Consider the following 20,386-nt stretch of genomic DNA (forward strand, 5'->3'; position numbering starts at 1 on the left):
CCCCCGTGAGCCTCCCATCAATGAATGAATGTTTCCCCACACTGTCACCAGTGTTACTATATTTAAAAAACACTGTTGCCAATTTAAGAGATGGCTGTCCATTGGGTTTGCCTTTCTTTGATCTGTGCTGAGTTTGAGCTTTATTCCCATGTTTATTTTGGGCTCACCTCTGGAGGGGAACAGGAGTTTTTTTGCTTTTTTTTTTTTTTTTTAATCTAGGAGCTCTTCCTGTGACATTTCCCTGCCTTTCCCTCTGCATTGCTGGCATCAAATGCTAAGTCATAAAAAAAGTCTCCTCCGTGACTGCCTGTTCCTTGGTTAGGTCAGAATCCAGTGAGTGCTGTTCACTAGGCAGACAACATCTGTGGGGATGGCCTGAGGACCCAGAAAACTGGGGCAATAAGTAAATGCCTTTGTCTCCTCAGTCAGGAGAGGGACAAGGTGCCCAGGGTGCCGAGCACATGCGTGTCCCCACCATGGTGCAGCACAGCTGTTCTAAGGTCAAGCTTAGGAGGTAGAAAGACCTGGGTTTGCAGCTGAGAGCCAGCTCATTCCACCTCCTTAAGCCTTAGTCTCCCAACCAGTGAAACAGGTGACGACATAATGCTCACTTCACAAAGACTGGGTGGCTCACCGGATGAGATAAAGGTAGGAGGCACAAGGCAGCTTGTTATCATTCAGATATGAGCACCCGAATGGTTTTGAGGGAGGTATTTTGCGTGAGCAGCAATACTACAGACGTATACAATGTTCATGGACACACAACTGGTCTCGTCATTTCTGGGAAGCAAGATCATGAGCCCTCTTTGTTTCACCCTTTTTATTCCCACCTCTGACCAGACTCTGAGCAGAGCAGCTAACATTTACTGGCACTTAGTAAGTTCCAGGCCATTCCCACCTCTTAACTTTACTTAATCCTTACAATGACCCTAGGAGATAGGTAACAATCTTATTCTGGTTTTTACAGATAAGAAAACTGGAAAATACAGGTTGTGTACTTTGCCCAAGTTCCCTCAAGTGAGGAAATGGGCAGAGCCAGGGTTTGAGAGCCACAGGTTGGCTCCACACGCTGGCATTTGCAGAAATGCTGGGATCGCTGTGTATGTAGGAAAAAATGCCCAATCTCACTTACCTTCTTCTTCCCTTTGCCCTCTAAGAGATCACACATGGCACTGCCCCAGCTATGCCCGCAGCCCTCGCTGCTTCTATCTCCAAGATATAACACACGGTGGTGGAAATTCTGGAGTCCTTGGAGTCCTGATAAAGCTCCCATTGGGCGCCAGAGCTGCAGATATCATCTCCAGTGACTTTGCAGTGTCAGGGACAGGACAGAGCTGCTGAGCTTGAGCCAGCGAGGCACGATCCACTTGGAACTGGGCAATCTCACCAGTCCTGTGCAGGAGGGGACTGACACAGATACGGGGCCTGACAGTGAGCTTTATTGTTCCCAGTCTGGAAATGTATTTGTACAGATGATAATAAATACAGCCATACAGACCACGGTGATGAATTTTCTTTATTAGAAAGTATTCGTAATCCTGAGTCTGCTTGGGAAATGTGACGCAGGAGGTCTGTTACCACACAGAGGCCACAGCTCCGGGAGCCAGGGACCTTGCTCTGCTGTCTGAGCCCCTGCAGGCACACAGTCCACACTCGTGGGATGCATTGTCTCTGCTGCTTGCTATCTCAGTACCAGGGGAAGGAAGACTTCCTTTTAGGGTGATGAAATGTGCTGGCATTAGGTGACAATTGCATATTATGGATGGACTAAATGTCACTAACAGTAAATTTTGTGTCCTATGTATTGTGCTGTAATAAAATGAATATGAACGCGCTCCTTCCAAGTGCTACTTGATCTTCATCGCCTCATTTATTCTTTCAATCACTCATTTATCCAGTCACTGCTCTGGCTGGGTCAGCAGTGTGAACGCTGAGGTTGGGGACTGAGGCTTAATCTCCTGGGAAAGATAAAGGCCCCGGCTTCTATGAGTAAGAATCAGGGGCTTTCCCCCCAACAGGCTCCTGGGGTTCGTGCAAGTTGTGACACATGTCTCCTCAACTGTTCCTCTGCTCCCCAGCCAAGCGGGACAGGCGCGGAGAAGCTGAAGTCTCCGGGCCAAGTGTGAAGGCGGCTCTTTTGGGGCCAGGCAGATCCCTCGGGGCCCAGGGAGGAGGAGAAGCACTGCAGATGGGCGATGTTCTCAATGAGCTGATGTCATCCAGCATCTTATTCCGATATTCCTCCATTCATATGGATGGGAGGCAGGGGGCATTTTTTCCTGGAGGGGAAACAGCTTTAAACAAATCAACATCAAGTCAAGAGAAAGAAGGTATTAAAAACAACAGAAATGGAATGCATGGACACTTCCCAGAGGAAGGAGAGAACTAGCCCCTACCCACTGTGCAAACTCTGGGAGCCGCTCTGGGGTGGGGCAGGCTGTCTGCGGCCTCCGCTCTGGTTTCCAGTGTCCATCCTGCAGGGAGTAGCTTGCTTGCTCGCCTGCATGGGGCAGGCACTGGGGGACCTTAGTATTCATTCCCAGATTCCATGACAAGCTTTATTTAAATCCCAGACTTTAAACTATCTTTTTGTTTTTGTTTTGGTTTTGGAGGGAGAAAGTTTGTTTTGGCTCCTGGTTTCAGAGGTTTAGTCCATGGTCAGCCAACTCCATTGTTCTGGGCCCTTCAAGGTGAGGCAAACATCATGGCGGAAGAGCGTGGTGGGGGAAAGCTACTCAGCTCATAGCAGCTGGGGAAGCAGGAAGAGAGGGAGGGGTCCCCGGGAAGAACTAAACTATGTCCATTCAGTGATTAACTGAGCCGCATCCAGAAGAGTGAGCATGGGCTGAAAGTCCCAGTGACTGCTGTGAACCAGGCATGCTGCATGAACGTGTCCCTGTTCTTGACAGTGTCCCCCACTTACACACGAGCAACAGGGACCCAGACTCATATGCTAATGGGATTTGACGGAGACTTTTGGCACTAATGGATTAGAGGGTCATTAAGGGGCTGGCTTTGGTATAAAAGCAGGTTGGCTCTGGCAAGCTTGCTCTGTCTTGCCATGGGACACCTTCCACCATGTTGTGATGCAGCCTGAGGCACTCACCAGGTGCTGAGCAGAGGCCTGGCCATGCCCTTGGGCTTCCCAGACTCCAGAATCAGGAGCAAAATTAGTCTTTATTCTTTATAAATTACTAGATCTCAGGTATTTGGTGATGGTAACAAAATGGAATAAGACACTGCTTAGGTGTCAGGAGAAATCCAGGTAGATGTGACGGGAGATGGCAATGGGACAGTTGGTTTGGTGGTGTTGACAAGCCCCAGGCAGGACAGTGGACTGCACACTGATACTTCCCTCCTGAGGACTAAGCATTAAGGAGCACGGGTGGTTGTCAGGATAGTCGGCCCAGGCCTCAGCGTCCACCAGGACTTGAAGCCAGTGGCGTAATCTCAAATGCCTATGGTGGCTGGGGAGCTGTCATAGGAATGGCCCGATAGCTGTGTCCTCTTGGCCTGTGGCTTTCTCCTCTTGAACACATATGGATTCACAGAGAAGTTTCCTTGCTAGAAGTAAATGAGCAGGGCAGGTGCTGTGCTAAACGGCAATGAGCATGCTGCCTCAGCACTGGGGACAGCAGAGGGACAGGGGGACGCTGCCCTTCTCCCAGGTGCAGCCTGCTATTGCTGTGGGAATGAAGGTGCCAGTGACCCGATCACGCCAGGGTGCAGATGCTGACTGGCTCCCTCCCCCTCCCTCACACCTCACCTTTCATTGTGCTCTGGAAGCTTCCAACCACCTGTTTCTTTGCTCCTGGGCCTGAAGGCCTTTTACAGAAACCCAGAGTGCTGTTCCACTGGGACCCACAGAGTGGTCTAGGGGTCAATACTCTCCAAGAACAGCCTTCAGCAGAGAGGGGAGGGGCTGGTGTGGGGACCTCACCTCACCCTGGGTAACTCCCAGACCTGGGCTTTCTGTCATTTCTGGAGGATTCTGCTGCAACTTCTCAAGGTGACGGCTGCCTTCACAGAGCACCCTCTACTCCTGACTCTCTCCCTCCTCCCTGCAGGGCTGCCTGGAGCCCCCAGAGAAACAGCTGCATTGCCACCCGAGCCCTTGTCCCAGAGTCATTTTCTGGTTGACTCAAACCAAGATGCACCCCAGTCCCAGAAGAACCAGAAATCTGCTTTTTTTTTTTTTTTTAATGCAAATCCATTAATTTTGGCTTTCAATGCCAACTGTCAAAACAAAACAAACACAATTAGTAGCTGCACGGCCACGGGGTGGGTTTGGTCCATGACCCGTGGTGTGCAGAGCTATGTGTGGACCCGGCTTGGCCTGACCCTGAGAGTCCCCTGAATTCTTGGGCATCCTGAAATCTTGGTACCTATTCATGACAGGCACCCTTAGCTTGTGGAAGTCCTGGCTGTGACTGTCCTCAGGGGTGCTCTTTTTGACAACCTGACAGTCTTCCTCCCCTGCACCCTGAGAATGAGTTCCATTGTCACTTTCCTGTTCTCCTTTTCTTCCTCCCTCCCTCCCTCCCTCTCTCCTTCCTCTCTCTTCCACTCTGACCATGGGCAGCCCTCTCCTGCTGAACCTTTACTACCAGTTTGTTCTTCTAATAAACTGGGCAGCAGAAGTTAGCAGAGGGGTCAGTGGCTGCTAGAGGGCTACACTTCCTGGGACCCGGCTGTTTCAGAAATGGCTGCTTTAAGAACTTCCTAGATCTCCAGTTTCTCTTAAACGAAGCTGGTGGTGTTTGTGCCTGTCCTAGTTCAGAATTCCCACTCTCCCTAGGGGTCACCACAGGTGTGACTGAATGGAGGGAGCCGAGGGTCAAGGGTTTCAGATGCCAGGAGGTTTCAAGGCAGCAGCACAGAAATCGGAACTCCTGCCCACGGCGACCCTGAGGCTGCGGCAGTCTCCATGACTCCTCTTGCAGCCTGCCTACAGCTCTGTGAGAACGTCATGAAGGTGGAAAGGGGCCCTTAACCTGTCACCTTCCTATCTGCTTCCTGTGGCTCTTGGTCCTGGATGTGCCTATCTGCAGGCCTCTGTTGTCTACAGACTGTTCTTCAGAATCCCAGAGTCTTGAAAATATTGTTATTTGAGAAAAAAAAAAAATCATGATTAAGGATTCCACCCATAAAAATGGGCCTTTCTGTGAAGGAATCCTTACTGTGGGTCGACACAGGCCTTCTCAGAGCCTTTAATAAGCTACTGTGAGCAACGCTGTGACCAGCCATCAGGTTCCTTTGCTGCTGGCTCCAGCTGGGCCAGGGCTGGCCTGCTGCAGGTCCCAGGCCCTGCTGATCCAAGTGCTTTCCGGGTGGATTTCTGATGGCTGTCACTGCCTCAGAGCCCCTGTGGTGTGCTCAGCTCCTCTCCAGGGTTGAGTAACTTGGGGTGTAGGTTGAATCCAAGGGGTGTGGGAGGAAGGAGAAAAGGTGACTTCCGGGCTGGGCTGGTAGCGGAGGGGGTGGGTGGGTGGCCAGGCCTCTCTGCTCTGTGATTAGGGCAATTTAGTTCTCTAGGGGCTTATTTGTGGCAGGAAACCCGGCCAGAAGTTAACTATATCCAGTCCCCAGGGGAGTGGAGACAGCAAAGGTCCCCGACAGGAGTGGGAGATTCTATTCCTGTTGGAGTTTCACCACGTGGATTCAAATATCTTGAGGGTTGGGCACGAAATGGTTCCAAAGATTGGATTGGGTACAAGGGCAGAGATTCATGTTGCATTTTGGGGAGGGGTCCCAGGGGGGGGGTCCCATCCCCCTTGCCCCCCTTGTCGTGCCCCACTGTATTATCACTCCTTCCTGCAGGAACCACCGTCTGCAGGGCTCAGCTCTCCTCTGCCCCTTCACAGATGCTGCTGTTCCTGTGACGCCCAGACCCCAGACCCCAGACCCCAAAGCTCTGCCAACTGTCTTCCTGTGTCCCAAAATGAGCTCTTTCCTTCCCTCCCAGGGAAATGTGTTATTCCCTCCAGGTGGGCTCTTAGAAGATAGGAGAGCCCCCCAAACTCCATGTGTTCAAGATTTGGCTCCAGGGAGGTACTGTTGGGAGGTGGTGGCCTAGTGGGGGGTCTTTAGGTCATTGGGGGCATGACGCTGAAGGGGATAGTGGGACCCCAGACCAACCCCCACCAATTTTCTGACCATGAAGTGAAAGCCACATACTCTTGCCATGAAGTGCCACCCCTCCCCCACCACCAGAGACTTAAAAGCAATGGTTCTGCCCAATCTTGGACTGAAACATCCAAAACTGTGGGGCAACATAAATGTCTCTCTCTTTTTTTTTTTTTTTATGATACTGGAGATTTAATCCAGGGTGGGAGAGGCTCCACCACTGAGCTACACTCGTAGCCTTTTAAAGTTTTATTTTGATACACTTTTTTTTTTTGGTGGTGCTGGAGTTTGAATCCAGGGCCTCACATGCTAGGCATGTGCTCTTCCACTGAGCCAGAGCTCCAGCCCCTTACATTTTTGAGACAGGGTCTAAGTTGCCAGGGGCTGGCCTTGAACTTGGGATCCTCCTGCTACACCCTCCTCAGTCGCTGGATTACAGTCATGGCTCCTGGCACATTCTTCTCTTTGTAAGTTCTCTGGAGGTATTTGTTACAGAAAGTAACAGAAAGCTAACACAGGGCTGCAGCCTGGTTCCCACTAGAGCTGTTACAACCTATACAGCAAGTTCACTGCAATTTGAAAGGACGCCACTGTATTTCTTAGCTGAAAGGAGAATGAAATCTCAAGAAACCTTGTAAAAGGGTATTTTTGGAAAATCGTAAACTACATGTACCCTTCATTCCAAAAGGAACCTGGGACCCAGGTGGGGGAAGTGACTTGTCCAAGGTTTTACGGCCAGCTAATGGCAAAACTGGGTCCCCTGACGGCTAGCCTGATTTTCCTATTCCTATCCCATAATACCTGGGCGTTGATCTCTCAGGCCTTGTCCTTGTAGCTGGCTCCTCGGAACACGGTCACTGCCGACTCTGCCATCGGGACCATGGCATTCATTATGCCCTCTGTTCTATTCCCCTGTGGGAATGGGCAGCAGGTGTCCCTGCCCTGCTTCATGCTGGAAGTCATGTCTTACCTACTGCTTAGTGTTTTTTTCCTGTTAATTTTTATGGTTCAATGGCTGCCGAGAACAAATGCAAAAGAAACGCTGCAGAATTTTCTCATTGCATGTTTTCATCTTTAATTAAATAAGTCAAGTAAGCCCTCGGGCGATGGGTTCACATTCCATTCCACAAAACAGACCCTGAGCACCAGTGACCACCAGCTGTCTGAAGGGCAGCCCTGGCCTTTCCAGGAGTTGGCAGATTGTCTGTGGCCATGACAAGGACATCTGGGACAATGATGGCAAAGGGGCTGGGAACTGTGGGGGGGGGCACTAGAGGTGGAGCAGGATGTCCTATACAAATGCGTGGACACAATTAAGAGGCCATGATACTGGACCCAGGTTCTGGCAGAGTTTGGTGGATCCCAGAAGGAACAAGGGACTTGAGCAAACCAGGCCCAGAATATTCAACTAAGACAGAGACATCCCAGGGTGCCCAGTTCCAGCCAAAGAGATGGGAGAGGCTACGCAAGAACTGTATCCCCCCAATAAACTGGTCTGCAACATGAGCTAGGCCCATCAGGAGGCCGCCAGGTCTGTATCCTTGGAAAGATACCCACTTGTCCTTCACAGGACACCAGAGGACACTAGGTGAAAAGGTCTTAGCTCTTGAGACATTGAAGTTGCCAGTTCTGCTTTATGCGTCTGAGGTAAAGAATAACTTCCACTATTTCTGAAACTGTGGGCAGTTGACGGGAGATGTGGCGGCATTCAGGAAACCCGGGCCTCCTCCCTCCCTTCTCGCTGGACCACATCCTGAGGAGCTTCACAACGAATCCACCATCCAGGGGCTCCTGATTTCAGTGGATGCTCCTTTTTCCAGCTTCTGCAGATCAATAGGACCCACTTGGCGTCTTTAACATCTGTCCTCCAACCCCACCCACCCCTCTCTCTCCCTTTCTTGAGACCTGCCTCCACTTTCAGCCTTTAGGGTGGGCGTGGGAGTGGACTGCCTTGAGGAGGCAGCCAGCTTGTCTTCTGTTCCGGTCCTTCACGGGACAGACCCCTCAAACAGGTCATAGCATGGGGGAGGGTGGAAGAGACTGTTGGGGTTTGGATCAGACTTCGGGTGCTTCTATCTCCTTCCCTATTGCTCAGGCCAGGTGCACCTGTCATCTCTTGCTGGAGCTCCTTCCATGGTCGACAGACAGCAGGGATGGTGGGAAAAGATGCCACTGTGATGGGCTTCCTGGGCACCCTCTGCTCTTTGGTGTTTGGGCAGCAGCTGCCCCAATATACCAGCTGGACCACCTTCTCCCTCCCAGCTCCGTGCTGAAGACCTCAAACGCACAACCCCGGCCATGTCCACAGAGTGGGAAGCCAACAGTGAACCTCATAGACCTTCCCCAAACAAGAAGCGCTCCCATGGCATTACCAAGCCCCAGGGGGATCAGTGTCAAGGCCACACCACCCACTAGAGTCGTGTCAGATACCTGGGCAAAGGCAACCAGAAAGGGCCCTCATGTCACATTTCAAATCCCTAGGAGAAAAACTAAGGAACCTCCTTAAACAGTACCTTGGGGCCACTGTCTGCTGGCATGTTGACTTAGTCCCCTCTTGCCTTTAGAACTGTCTGTGGGTGTCCTTGTGTGTGGGGGGCGTGGGTGGTTTCTATTATTATTATTATTTTTCTGTCTTGATTTGGGTTTAGCTTTGAGTCCCTGCAAATAATATTTTCTGTTTCTTCTTTTCACACAATAAATAAATTAAGTCAACTTGCAGTATACACATTGTCAATGTCCTGAGAATCCTAAAAGTCCATTCTTGGTACTGTCTTCAGAGAGCTGAGACAGAGGCCTTGGTGCAGGAGGAAGGAAGAAGTCTGCTTTCCAATCAAGAGGACCCCTAGGAAGAGCCCCACATAGAGGTATCCCTCCCCACCACCCTTTCAAGGAACAGAATGGGGGCTGGGAAGAGCAGCTGGCACTCCTGGGCCTGCAAGAAACATCTGGGCCCCACGGAGCCCCACGATGAAGTTTCCAGAGCTGGTGTCCCTTTGGACTCCAAATAAGAGTCAGCGCCCTACCCAACTTGTTCTTGGACCAGCACATCTAAAGCAGAGGGGGAAAAACATCTAAAGCACAGGGCTGCTCGAATGACAGAAGTCCATGGTGCTGGTGACTCAGTGGCTCAAAGAGGTGGATTATAATGAATCCCACAAGATGGTCTGCATCCTCACACAGGGCAGCTTCCTGCCAGGTCACTCTGCCTTTCCTCCACAGCTCCAGCTGGACTCCAATGCTGTGCTTTTCTGGCGACCTGATGGTGTTACTGAAACCAACTCAGCCCTTGGGTCTAACGAGGCTGTATCTGGAGGAGAGGCTGTCCAGGAAGTATGAAGGAGGAGGGAGTCCTTGTGAACCGGGCAGCTTCTGCAAGCTCCAAGGCCATCCTGGCTTCTGCTCCTGGGCTTGGAGTGGGAGTGGGGCAGGGTTTGCACTCTACGTTCAGCCACTTGCTAACAGGTTTGAGTCCTTGTCCCCCTTAGGAATATGGGATAAGATTCAGCCTCTTCTCCAGGAGGGAGCGAGGGCTGTCACTCATTCCACACTGCCCTGGACACCAGCAAGAATACTGGTGGCTTCTGAGATTTGTTCTATGTGGGGTTCACACAGAAAATCCCATGGGGCACTGAGGGCTGCCGTGTGCCACCTCGTCTCCAGTCCTCTTGGGGAAGGCACCCCTCTCCCTCTGCCAGGAGACACGTGCTCCCTGCTGGTTTTCCCAGCCTCCCCCACCAGGCCCTCAAGTCCAGACAGCTTGTCAGCAGCAAAACAAAACCAAAAACAGCCACAAAACAAGAAAGACACCAAGCCATAAATAACTTAAAAAGCCCTAAGTAAAACACCCAGCCCATCCTGAGTTGGGCAAGACTCTTCTCAGAACCCTAAAGGAGGCATTCCTTTCGACACTAGTTGTAACCATGGCAACCAGCTGGCTGACCTCCCTCCACCCAGGGAGCAGGCAGGCTCCTCAGGGGAGGAATGTGTCCTGATGGGACTTCTCCCTGCCACCACACTCCAAACTTCTTGGCCCTGCTCCAGATGAGGCCTGGCTGGAAATGGCAGGAACTGTCACTTGTCTTTTACCTCCAGGGACCAAAGTTGCTTCTGGCCAGTTGGGCCCAAGGCAGCCTTCAACTACAGACATGCTCCCAGGGATCCAGGCAAGATGGGGCTTTGGGTCTGCAGTCACATGAGGACCAGCCACATCTTCTCAAAATGTCCTGCCTGCCAGCCGTGGGACATGGACAGGTCGTAGGAGGTAGGCACAAGCTCCAGGCAGGCAGGGGTGGTGGGCTCGGCAGTTCTTGGTCCACCGTTCAGTTCCACACCTGGTCAGGGAATGGTCATTGCCCTTGAACACTTTTCCTTCCCCTGTCCCTCAAAATAATCCTAAGAATGTCATCAAAGGGCTCTCTTTGATGCGACACAGAAGAATCCTGTGGGCATAAAGGAATGGGGAAACCTTTCTATACACACTCGTGCACGTGGACTTGTTCGATGATGTTTTTCTGTCCGTGTGCAGGTCTGTGTGTGTCTTGCAGTTCTGTGCAGGGCTGACATTCATCAGGAATCAGCACCACGATCCTATTTATTAAAAGAGCAGATCATTTTGTACTGGATGGTAAACTACACAGTCACCTGATGAGCTTCCAGTACCCCACCTCTGGGCTGCTCTATTTCCTCCCCAAGGACTCACCCAGATTCCAGGCTTCCCCACAATCCAGAAAGGAAAAGGTTAACATTGAGCATGTAACAGGAGTTCTGAGGAATTGGTCAGGGCCCACGCCCCTGCTGGTTGTTAAATCTTTGGCCCCTGGCCCAAAGAGTTCCCAGGCCTTAATGCGTTTTTCTTGTACGTTTCTGTGTGTGCAGGAGAGACGGGTGGGGGGACCTGCCAATAGGCTGAGGTCTGCTCAGGAGACTGCAGGCCCTGGAGGGAAGGTACTGTCCTGTTCTCGGCAGGAGACCCCAGGGCGGCCCTGGGGTTGAGCAAACTGGCTGGCTGGGGCCTAGTGCTACAGCAGGGGCTGCCTGCGTTCAGGGCAGCTTCCCACTGCCCTCTGCCAGGGATGCGTCTCCCTGCTGGCCTGGGTGTGAGGAAGGCGGGCAGACCTTTCAGGAGGAGGGGTCTACGGGGCACCAGGCTCCCTACGTGACCCAGAAGGTGCCGCGTTCCTCCAGCAGGCTGAATGAGCGGTTGGTGAGGGAGGCAGCATCCCGGGCCAACTTGTACCCGAAGAGACGCATGGCAGGGCCGCAGGCGGCCTGCACCACCTGGGCCAGCTTGAAGGGTATGCTGAAGCGCCACTTCTCGAACTGCTCCGAGGAGTTCTTCCGTGTGGAGTAGATGCCGTTGCCTTCGAGGGCCGCCTGGGTGTTCTTCTGGATCCAGTCCTCCACCTGCGGGGTCAGCGGGATGCCGGCGAAGCGGTACATCTCGCGGGCCTTCTGCAGCGGCCGCTGCGCCACGTCCTCGTAGCGCACCAGCATGTAGCGCCCGCGCAGCCAGGGGGGCTGCCGCAGGCCCAGCTCGGCCGACAGGCGGATGCTCTCGCAGTTGCCCCGCAGCCGCTGCACCTCCTCCTCCTGCAGCCGGTCCTGTCCCTCCGCCAGCCACTTCTTCCAGGTCTCATACTTGCCAGCAAAAGCCACCATGCGGGAGGCCAGCACGGCCCGGGGATCGCGCACCAGCTGGATGACGCGCAGGTCGAGCCGGGGGTCCTCGGCCAGCGGCTGCAGGAACTCCAGCTGCCGGATGCGGACGGCCTTGAGGGCCATGTGCTCTTTGCGGCGACAGGCCTCCGCCGCCAGCGTCACGTTGAGGGGGCCGCAGCGGCGGTTCTTGCAGTGGTACTTCTCAAAGACCTTCTTGACGAAGGGCGTGCACACCGGGTCCTCGCAGAGGGAGCGGCTGGAGCCTCGGCGGAACATGAACTGCGTCAGATGGTCCTCGGGCAGGGGACTGATGAAGTGCTCCAAGACGTACAGGTCGCACAGGAAGAGCTGCTTCAGCACGTCGCGGTAGACCAGCGCCGAACCCGCGGCGTTGGCACCTCCCGGCTCGAAGGACACCGTGCGCTCGATGTGCCACAGCGGCTCGAAGAGGTAGAAGATGTTGCCCTGCTGGTTGAAGAACTCGCCCACGAAGGAGGAGCCCGTGCGGGTGGTGGCCATAAGGAGCACGTGGCGACGGTGCCCGGCCCTGGCAGGCTGCGAGGGCTCCTCCTCCTGCTGCTCCCCGATGGCCTCCACCGCCGACTCCACACCCAGCTGCAGGCTGAGGTTGTGCAGGCGGCCCTGCAGCTGCGAGAAGGCCGCGTCAAGCTCACTCAGGGACAGGAGGGACGCGTTCTCGGCCAAGACCAGCGCTGGGTCGGTGCTGTTGGCATCTGCCAGGGATTGGGGGATCTGCTTCAGCTTGTCAGAGACTCTGTGGAGATCACAGGGAGACCAGGGTCAGTGCCTGATTTGTCGGGAGGGGGTGCGCCTATGCAACTCTAGGCAATCTTCCCAGTTCATCACCAACAAATAGTGTGTCTAGCTGGGTTTCCCCAGAAGCAGACTTTGAGGCCAGGATTTGAGTGTAGTTTATCAGGACAGAGAAGAACTGAGGTGGGAGGAGATGTGGGTGAAGTGTGTACTGCTACCGAGCAGGGAACCCTAGGCAAATATGAGGTTCAGTCTGACCCGAGAGCTCTGAACCTGCATTTCCTGGCACTTCTGGCTTGCCAATGTGCGGGTGGAGAGGTCCAGGGATTTTCAGTAGGACCAGTAAACATGAACTGGGACCATCCAATAATAAGCCACCCAGGAGGGGCACTGACAGTGTGCTTCGGCCAGGTCCTTATGCATAGGAACTGCGATTTTCCTACAGGGCTTGTGCCTGGGAGGGGAAGAGGTCCCAGAAACCCTCGTGTGTCTAGCGGGACCTCTGCACACAGTAATGCTCTATGAACTTGGGGCAGGCGTGGGATTCCCAGAGGAGCCTATTTAAGGGACCCTGCTCTGGAGTTGAGTGGTACACAAACTGGCAGCCCTACCAGAGTGTCCACACCAGGACCTTGCCTTCCCGTGGGCTCACCCTTACCCATAACACCAAGACTAGTATAGGGGCTGTGCTGCGAATGTGAGCCATCATCTAGGCCAGGAAACCAATTAGTAACAATACATAGTCACAGCCAGCAAACAGCAGACATGGACCGAGTGCCAGGTGGTGCACCAAATGCTCATACATTTTTCTCATTTACTTTTCCAACAAGGCAGCTCCTAGTCACATTTTACAGAAGACGAATCCAGGACTCAGAAAAATGAAATCTCTCATCTACGCTCTCGCAGCTGGGAAGTGGCAGCATGAGCATGCCAACCCAGCTGCCCAAGTCCAGAGCCCAGGGCTCACTGCTGTGCCTGGGACTCTGCCTGGGCCACAAGAGGGGCCTGGTGATCACTTGTTGAAGGGAGGCACTTGCAAGTCCACAGGAAGCCCTCCCATCCCCTGTCCCCAGCCATCCCACCTTGATAAGGGAGACTTGTCCTTGATCGTATCCCTCACCTTGATATGATTTTGTTTTCCTTTTCAATGAAGACAAAAACCACCACCACAAAAGCCAGGAAAAGGGCATATTTGCTCCTCATCCTCAGGCTCTGAACAAAGTCCCGGCAGTCCTGGGGCAAAGTGAGTCCTTTCTCCATGGGGACAGGCTGGCCACAGGTACTCAGCTCAGGGGCAGCACTCAGGACCTGGCTTGTGGTCTTCAGGTGGGAAACACCCTTGTCCTACGGAGAGACAGGTGGTCAGGCACCGTGTCTGTAGAGGGGAGGACACAGAGAACGCCTCTCCACTAGACTTTTGAGGATCCTGGCCCTGCCAGGCAGACTCACTCTTGAGCCCCAGACTCACTCTTGAAACAGATTATGCCTCAGGACACTTGAGGAGTCTTTAATAGGTCACTGAAAATGCTGATAAGCAGGGATAGGGACCCTGGGTTCAATCCCCAATATCCCCCCCCCCCAAAAAAAAATAAAGAAAAAAGAAAAGCTAACAAAACCATTCATCACCCCACCCCTCTCAGCTACTCCCTCGATCTCACAGCTCAAAGGCATGTACAGCCACCTACAGCCTATGCCATTTAGATAAAGGACAGCTGGCTATGCAATGGTGGTCCTAGAAAATTTGAATGGAGCTGAAACATCCCTATTGCCTAATGACATCATAGCTGTGGTGATGTCAATGCATTACTTGGTATTTGTGTTGGTGCAAACCTGTGCTGACAGCTGGATAAAAGTGAATGCAATTATGGATGGTACATAACGCTTGATAATAAAATTTGCCATAGGGTTATATTCTACTATACCTTTTCATCATCATTTTAGAGTGTACTCCAATTATTAAAAAAAATAAGTTCACTTTAAGACAATATGCTGCTGGGCACTGTGTAATCCCAATGACTCAGGAGGCTGAGGCAGGAGATCTTGAGGTCAAAGCCAGCCTCAGCAAAAATGAGGCACTAAGCAACTCAGTGAGACCCTGTCTTTAAATAAAACACAAAAAATAGGGCTGGGGATGTGGCTCAATGTTTGAGTGCCCCTAAGTTCAATCACTGGAACTGCTCCACCGCCCCCCCCCCCCAAAAAAAAAGAAGCAGGTTGGGAATAGCTCCAGGGCAGAGTCTTGCCTAGCATGCACAAGGCTCTGGGTTTGGTTCCTAGTGCACGTGCATGTGCACATGTGCATGTGTACACATGCCACACACATATACAGGCCAGGTTCAGTGTCATGGTTTGGGCCTGGAATGTCTCCTAAAGGCTCCCATGTTGAAGACTTGGTCCCTGATGCAGTAGTATTCAGAGGTGGCACTCTAGGGGGGTGACTGGATTGTAGGGGCTTCAACCTCATCAATGGATAGATCCATTGATCAGTTTGCAGTTGAGGGCATTTTGGAAGGTGATGGAAATTGGAGGAAGTGGGTCACTGGTGATGTTCCCTAAATGGATATTTCTTGTCCCTGGCCCCTTTCTCCCTCTCTGCTTCCCAGCCACCATAAGGTGAGTGGCTTTGCTTTCTCCACTTTCCATCAAAATGCTCTGCCTCACCCCAGGCCCAGGAACAATGAAACTGAGACCTCTCAAACCGTGAGCCAAAATAGATCCTTCCTCCTTTAAGTTGTTGTTCTCAGGCATCTTATCACAGCATTGAAAAGCTGACTAACACACTGATCCATGCTCTCTACGTTTGTATAAGTACACCCCAGGATGTTCACACAGTGAAATCACCTGATAGCATATGTCTCAGAACATATTCCCATCATTAAGTGACACATGGCTGCATATGGAAAAGAATGCCACACGCAGTATAAATGTTTACAATAGCAAAGGCTTAGAAATGCCTAAATAAAAACGGTGGGGTACGCTTGCACTGGTTTATTATGTGGCCACAAAGAATACTGAGGTAGCACAGCCCTATTCAGTTCTGTCAATCAAAATGTCTCAAGACACGATCAAATGTTCCCTGGGGCAAGGAGGTACAAGAGCGTTCCAAATTGAGAACCTCCGCTGCATCAAGATCCCATTTGAAACAAGAAGATGGGAGTAGGAATCTGCAGGAGCTGGATGCAAGGCTGGCTACACAGCAGGAGTGGCACCTTCCAGACAAGATCCCTTAGGGAAAGCAGTGAGGCTCATGGGAACTGACCACCTCTCCCACGTCCAGGTCACTTGGTGCCCAGGGACCCCATTATAGCACACATGTCTCCCTTTCCCAGGTTACACGCTCCCTGAAGGCAGGACGAGTGCTGACAGTGGCACCTGGCACCTACGTGCTCTGGGCCTGAGGGTGTAAAACAGTCAGTGAGGTCACATTCGCCATGCACCCTGCTTAGCCTGTGCTGAGGCGTGAGGCTGCCTGTCCCATTGAGACATCTCAATACCATGTCTGCGGGGAGCAAGGTGCTGACCTCCTGACGCTCTGCTCTTCAGCTCTCGAGTGGGGGTTGCCTGAGTCTGATGATGTGCGGGAAGCAGAGGAGCTGCCATCAGAAGTCTTGGGGCGGGGGCTGAGCACTTGCCTAGCGTGTGTGAGGCCCTGGGTTCCGTCCCCAGCACTGCCAACAACCACCCAGAAGTGCTGCGTTCGAGTTTTTCCTGCCTCTACCATATTGTGCAACCTCGTGTAAGTGACTTAAAGTCTCTGGGCCTCAGTTTCTTCCCGTGCAGTATGAAAAGGGCAGTCCCTAGTGCCCACCGTTTCTGTGAGGGACACATCTGGTGCACAGTAAGTTTCATTAACTAGGAGAGGGAAGGAAAGGTGGGCAGGGTGGGAGGAAGGGCCTCACTGCCCTCTCCCGTCAGGTCTAGTATCTTTGGCAAGACTTAGGAGTCAGCTTGTCTCCATGACAGGCTCCTTCTCCTCCCCTCCCGTCCAGAGACTGTTTTCTATTTTTTGAGGTCCCAGCCTCTTCACCCCCAGAATGACACAGGGTCCCTAAGATCTTCTGCAGCAGTGCCCTAAAAGGAAGCAGCAAGTCTGAAAACTCTGGCAGGAGGCTTGAGGCAGGCTGGTGGCCCCTTGGCCCTGCCCCAGGCAGGCCACCCCTCCATTTAGCTTTGGGAATCTAAGGGGCAGGGGGATGAGGGTGAGGTTCACAGGATGTGGCAGGTCCCCAGAGCCAGAAGGAAGAGAGACATAGGTAACAAGAGGTCACAGGGTCGTGAGGGCAGGGTACAGGGCAGGACCCAGATCAGTATCACTTGGCCAAGGCCCAGGCAGAACTTGCCTGCAGGAGGACCTCTACGAGAAGTGGGCCGTGGGATCCCTGACACTGAATGACTTTGCCCACCGCCCCCCCCAGTCTCTTGGTGCAAGGGCTAGTCCTGCCTCCCTTGCTCGGTTCACAGGAAGAACTGAAAAGCCTCTCTCTCTTCCTCCTGCTAGATGCCCCTCCTGGCCCTCATTCCCCATGGCTTTTATCCCCTCATGTCCCCAGCAACGACATGACAGCTGAAGGGAAATGTGGCACCCCTGCCTGTATACCAGTGAACGCCACTGCAGGGTGCCAGGGCTAGTGGTGCCACCAGGGCGTGTGCCACCTAGGTCTGCCTGGGCACAGCAGACAGTGGGACAGTTCTCTGGACCTTGTATTCTGCACGTAGGGAGCAAATACCAGAGGCAGGAAGACATCCCGAGTGCTGAGTTCTTTCATGCAAGCCACCATCTGGGGTGTGTGCACCGTGTGCCAGGTCCTGGAAGATGCCAGAAATCACTCGAGGGGAACAGGGTCCAGTCTGGCCCTCCAGAGCCAGCAGCTGCCTGGCACATTCTCACTCACCACCTGTAACCATCAACTTCTTCTCAAAGGCACCCTCCTGTCTCACCTCCTCTCCTGTCCCTCTCCTCTCAGCCCTCATGCTTGGGCCCGTCTTCTCTGCCTCGGTGTGCTCTCCCTAGGCAATGGCCGCCCCACATTGCCCCAGGGGGTGCCACTCACCTCTCCTCCTCCTTCGTCAGCACAGTTCTATCTTTCCACTCAATCCCTACCCACCTTCCTCTCCCCAACTCTCCCCACCTCAACACACAGCACCTGATCACAGCTGTGTAGACACCCACTCCTCTGCCTCATGGAAGCGTCTCGAATATCCAGCCCCATCCTGCATCACTCAGAGTAGAACACAAGCCTCCAGGCCCCCGATGGAGGGTGCGGTCTGCCCACCTCTCCTCTCACCCCAGCCCTCCTTCCATGGCCCTTCCTGCCACTCCCCACCTGGGACTCTGCCTACCTGGTGGCTGCACCAGAGGCTCTTCTAGATCTTCTCGGGTGGGATCCTGACATTCAGGACGTAGCTCCAATGTTCCCCCCTCCCAGTCCTTCTCCCAAGCTGGCCAAACAACCCCCACCCCCATCACCTCCCCTCTCCGCATCCACTTTTTCTCTTCCTGGATGGAAATGTGGTTATTGATCGCCTCTTTCACCCACTGGAGTGTCAGCTCCACAGAGGACAGTATGAATGTCCCACTGCCTTTGTGTTCCCAGGGCCCAGAACTGTGCTCCACAGAGTGGGTGTCCATAAATAATTGATGAATGAATGAATGAAGGGCAGCGTTTCCCCAAGCACTCAGCCACGTGCAAGACGCTTAATTGCTCTGGTTTGGTAGAAAGTGAGCAGAGGAAGAAGGAAAAGCAGTTACTCCACAGGTGAGGGGACCTAGTGTGCGTGGCCGCGTCCACTCTGGTCGTGGGCCGTGGCCTGCACAGGGCCCTCGTGCTGCAGCATGCTATGACACATACTGGCGTGGGCCACTGTGGAGCTGACACCTAAGGCTTCACCTGCTTCAGTCTCTCCCATGCTCCTGCCAACCCAGGGACCTTCAGTTCAAGGCTCAGGCAGCTGTGTGTGCCTGAGGGCGGGGGGGAGTGGGGGGAAGAGCTAAGGCAAGGGAAATGGGGAAAGGAGTAGGGAGAAGAGAGGGCTGGCAGCCAGGCCCAGGGCCCTGCAAGCTGCGCCTTCCCTGCTCTTCCCCGGGGGTCTTTCTGTCCGGCCTCCCTCGTGACTTGGCAAGGTGCCTCACTGAAGGAGCTCTCTGCTTGGATGGCCTCCAGCCAGGCCCTTCCATTGTGGGCCCCAGATGGACTGCAGCCCGGCCCTCCTCCCCCTGGGAGGCTGGGGTCCCAGCAAGGAGGCTGGGAATGGAACTCTGATAAGAGACGGGGCCTTGCCAGATGTTGCATCAGGCAGCAAAACTCCACTGCCCTCGCTCACTGGCTCGAGGGGGCCAAGAGTGCAGTGGCCTGTGGCCTCCCAGTCAGCAACCCCCGGCCACAGCCTCTCCCTGTGGGAGGAGGAGCTGCGTGGCAAGAGGAGCTGGGGAGAAGGAGGCTCCAGGGCAGAGATGGAGCTGTGGCCACCCTGGGAAAGCACCGGGCCAACCACAGGGGCCAGGGGGCTGCCCCTGCCATGCCACCCAACACCTGGATGGGGGCTTTGTGTTGTCCCTGAATCCCTGGAGAGGGGACCAAAGGCAGAGCAGGGAAGTCCCCGACCACGGGCCTGCTGGGGCAGGGGACGGAGCACAGACCATGGCTTGTGCACCTGGAGCCTATCAGGCCAGGTTCTGTCTCACACGGGGACAACCAGAGATGGCTTGGGAAGGCCTTGCCTCCTTGGTTTGGACAGGAGTAAATGCCTAGCAGCTGTGGAGTGGCCCCTGAAAGGAATGAAAGGAGGTGTGAATGAAGGCTGGCGTCTGAGCATCCCAGGGCTTCCGTTTCCTCTCGCAAGAAGGAAGCCACCTCTCACCTTCCTCATGTCCACCTTCAGCAGAGACAGAATAGAAGCAGCCAAAGGCTAAGGTGTGTGTCACCCGAGTGTCAGCGGATGCTCACGGGCCTGTGAGGGGCTGTGGGCCAGAGCCTGGTGGGGGAAGGCTGCTGCAGGTCCCCAAGGAGCCAGCCCTGCCAGGACGGGCTGTGCGAGGGTGTGGGAGCACACTCTCCCCACCCCCACTGGACAGTCGCTTCCACAGCTGCATGAAGACAGAGCCCCGGAGAACAGCTGCAGGCCCCTGTCCATGAAGGCACTTCCAGGGCCTCTCATGCTAAACCCCAGTCCCCGCTTCCTGTCCTTGTTCAGGCAGGGGCTGCAGTGCAGGCTGCTGTCCCCTACCTACATGGCAGGCGGCCTGTTGGAGCCGACCTGGACGTGGACCAAGGTTCATGGCCAAGGATGTGCACCCAGCCCTGAAATTCCCACATGTGTGAGAAGCAACTGGAATGTCTCACACAGGAGGTGGGATGCCACGCAGCTCTGTTGATGCAGAGCTACAAAAATGTCATGTAGGTGACAGATCTTTTCACTTTATACCCTTTCCTGTTGCTTGAATATTTGACACCTGTGCACCTGTATCACTTTAATCATTTTTAAAACTTAATCTGAAGTTTCAGAAGAGGAACATGTGATCATCCATCTTGGGACTGGTACATAGAATGCATGGGACGCTGGGTTTGAGGATGCACCTCTGGGGTCCCAGCTACTGGGGAGGCTGAGCGGGAGAAGTGCTTGCTGAATGGGCAGAGTTTCAATTCTGCCAGATGAGAGCGGCTGTGGAGGTGGAGGTGGGGATGGTGGTGTGACCATGCAAATAGAGTTAGAGCCACTGAATCGTGCATAGGAAAAGGTCAATTCCATGCTATGGGTTTTCACCACCACAAGAAATAAATAAATAAACAACGATGCCTGTGGGCAGTGGTTAGGGGAACCAAGGAACCTG

At 53.6% G+C, this 20,386-nt stretch overlaps 1 protein-coding gene across 2 annotated transcripts in view; it reads right to left on the reverse strand.

The window, feature by feature from the left end:
- Positions 1 to 7,173: 7,173 nt before the first annotated feature.
- Chst3 (carbohydrate sulfotransferase 3) overlaps positions 7,174 to 20,386 on the reverse strand; it is a 35,882-nt gene continuing 22,669 nt past the window's right edge. For both annotated transcript variants that reach the window (XM_015500518.2, XM_048809318.1), the window contains exons 2-3: positions 13,679 to 13,902; positions 7,174 to 12,559 (exon numbers count right to left, since the gene is read on the reverse strand). In XM_015500518.2, the coding sequence (XP_015356004.1) occupies positions 11,278 to 12,559; positions 13,679 to 13,818 (1,422 nt within the window). In that variant the 5' untranslated portion in view covers positions 13,819 to 13,902 and the 3' untranslated portion in view covers positions 7,174 to 11,277. The remainder of the gene's footprint in view (positions 12,560 to 13,678; positions 13,903 to 20,386) is intronic.

The sequence above is a fragment of the Marmota marmota genome, unplaced genomic scaffold (genome assembly GCF_001458135.2).
Source record: "Marmota marmota marmota unplaced genomic scaffold, marMar, whole genome shotgun sequence".
NCBI classification, from domain to species: Eukaryota; Metazoa; Chordata; class Mammalia; order Rodentia; family Sciuridae; genus Marmota; species Marmota marmota.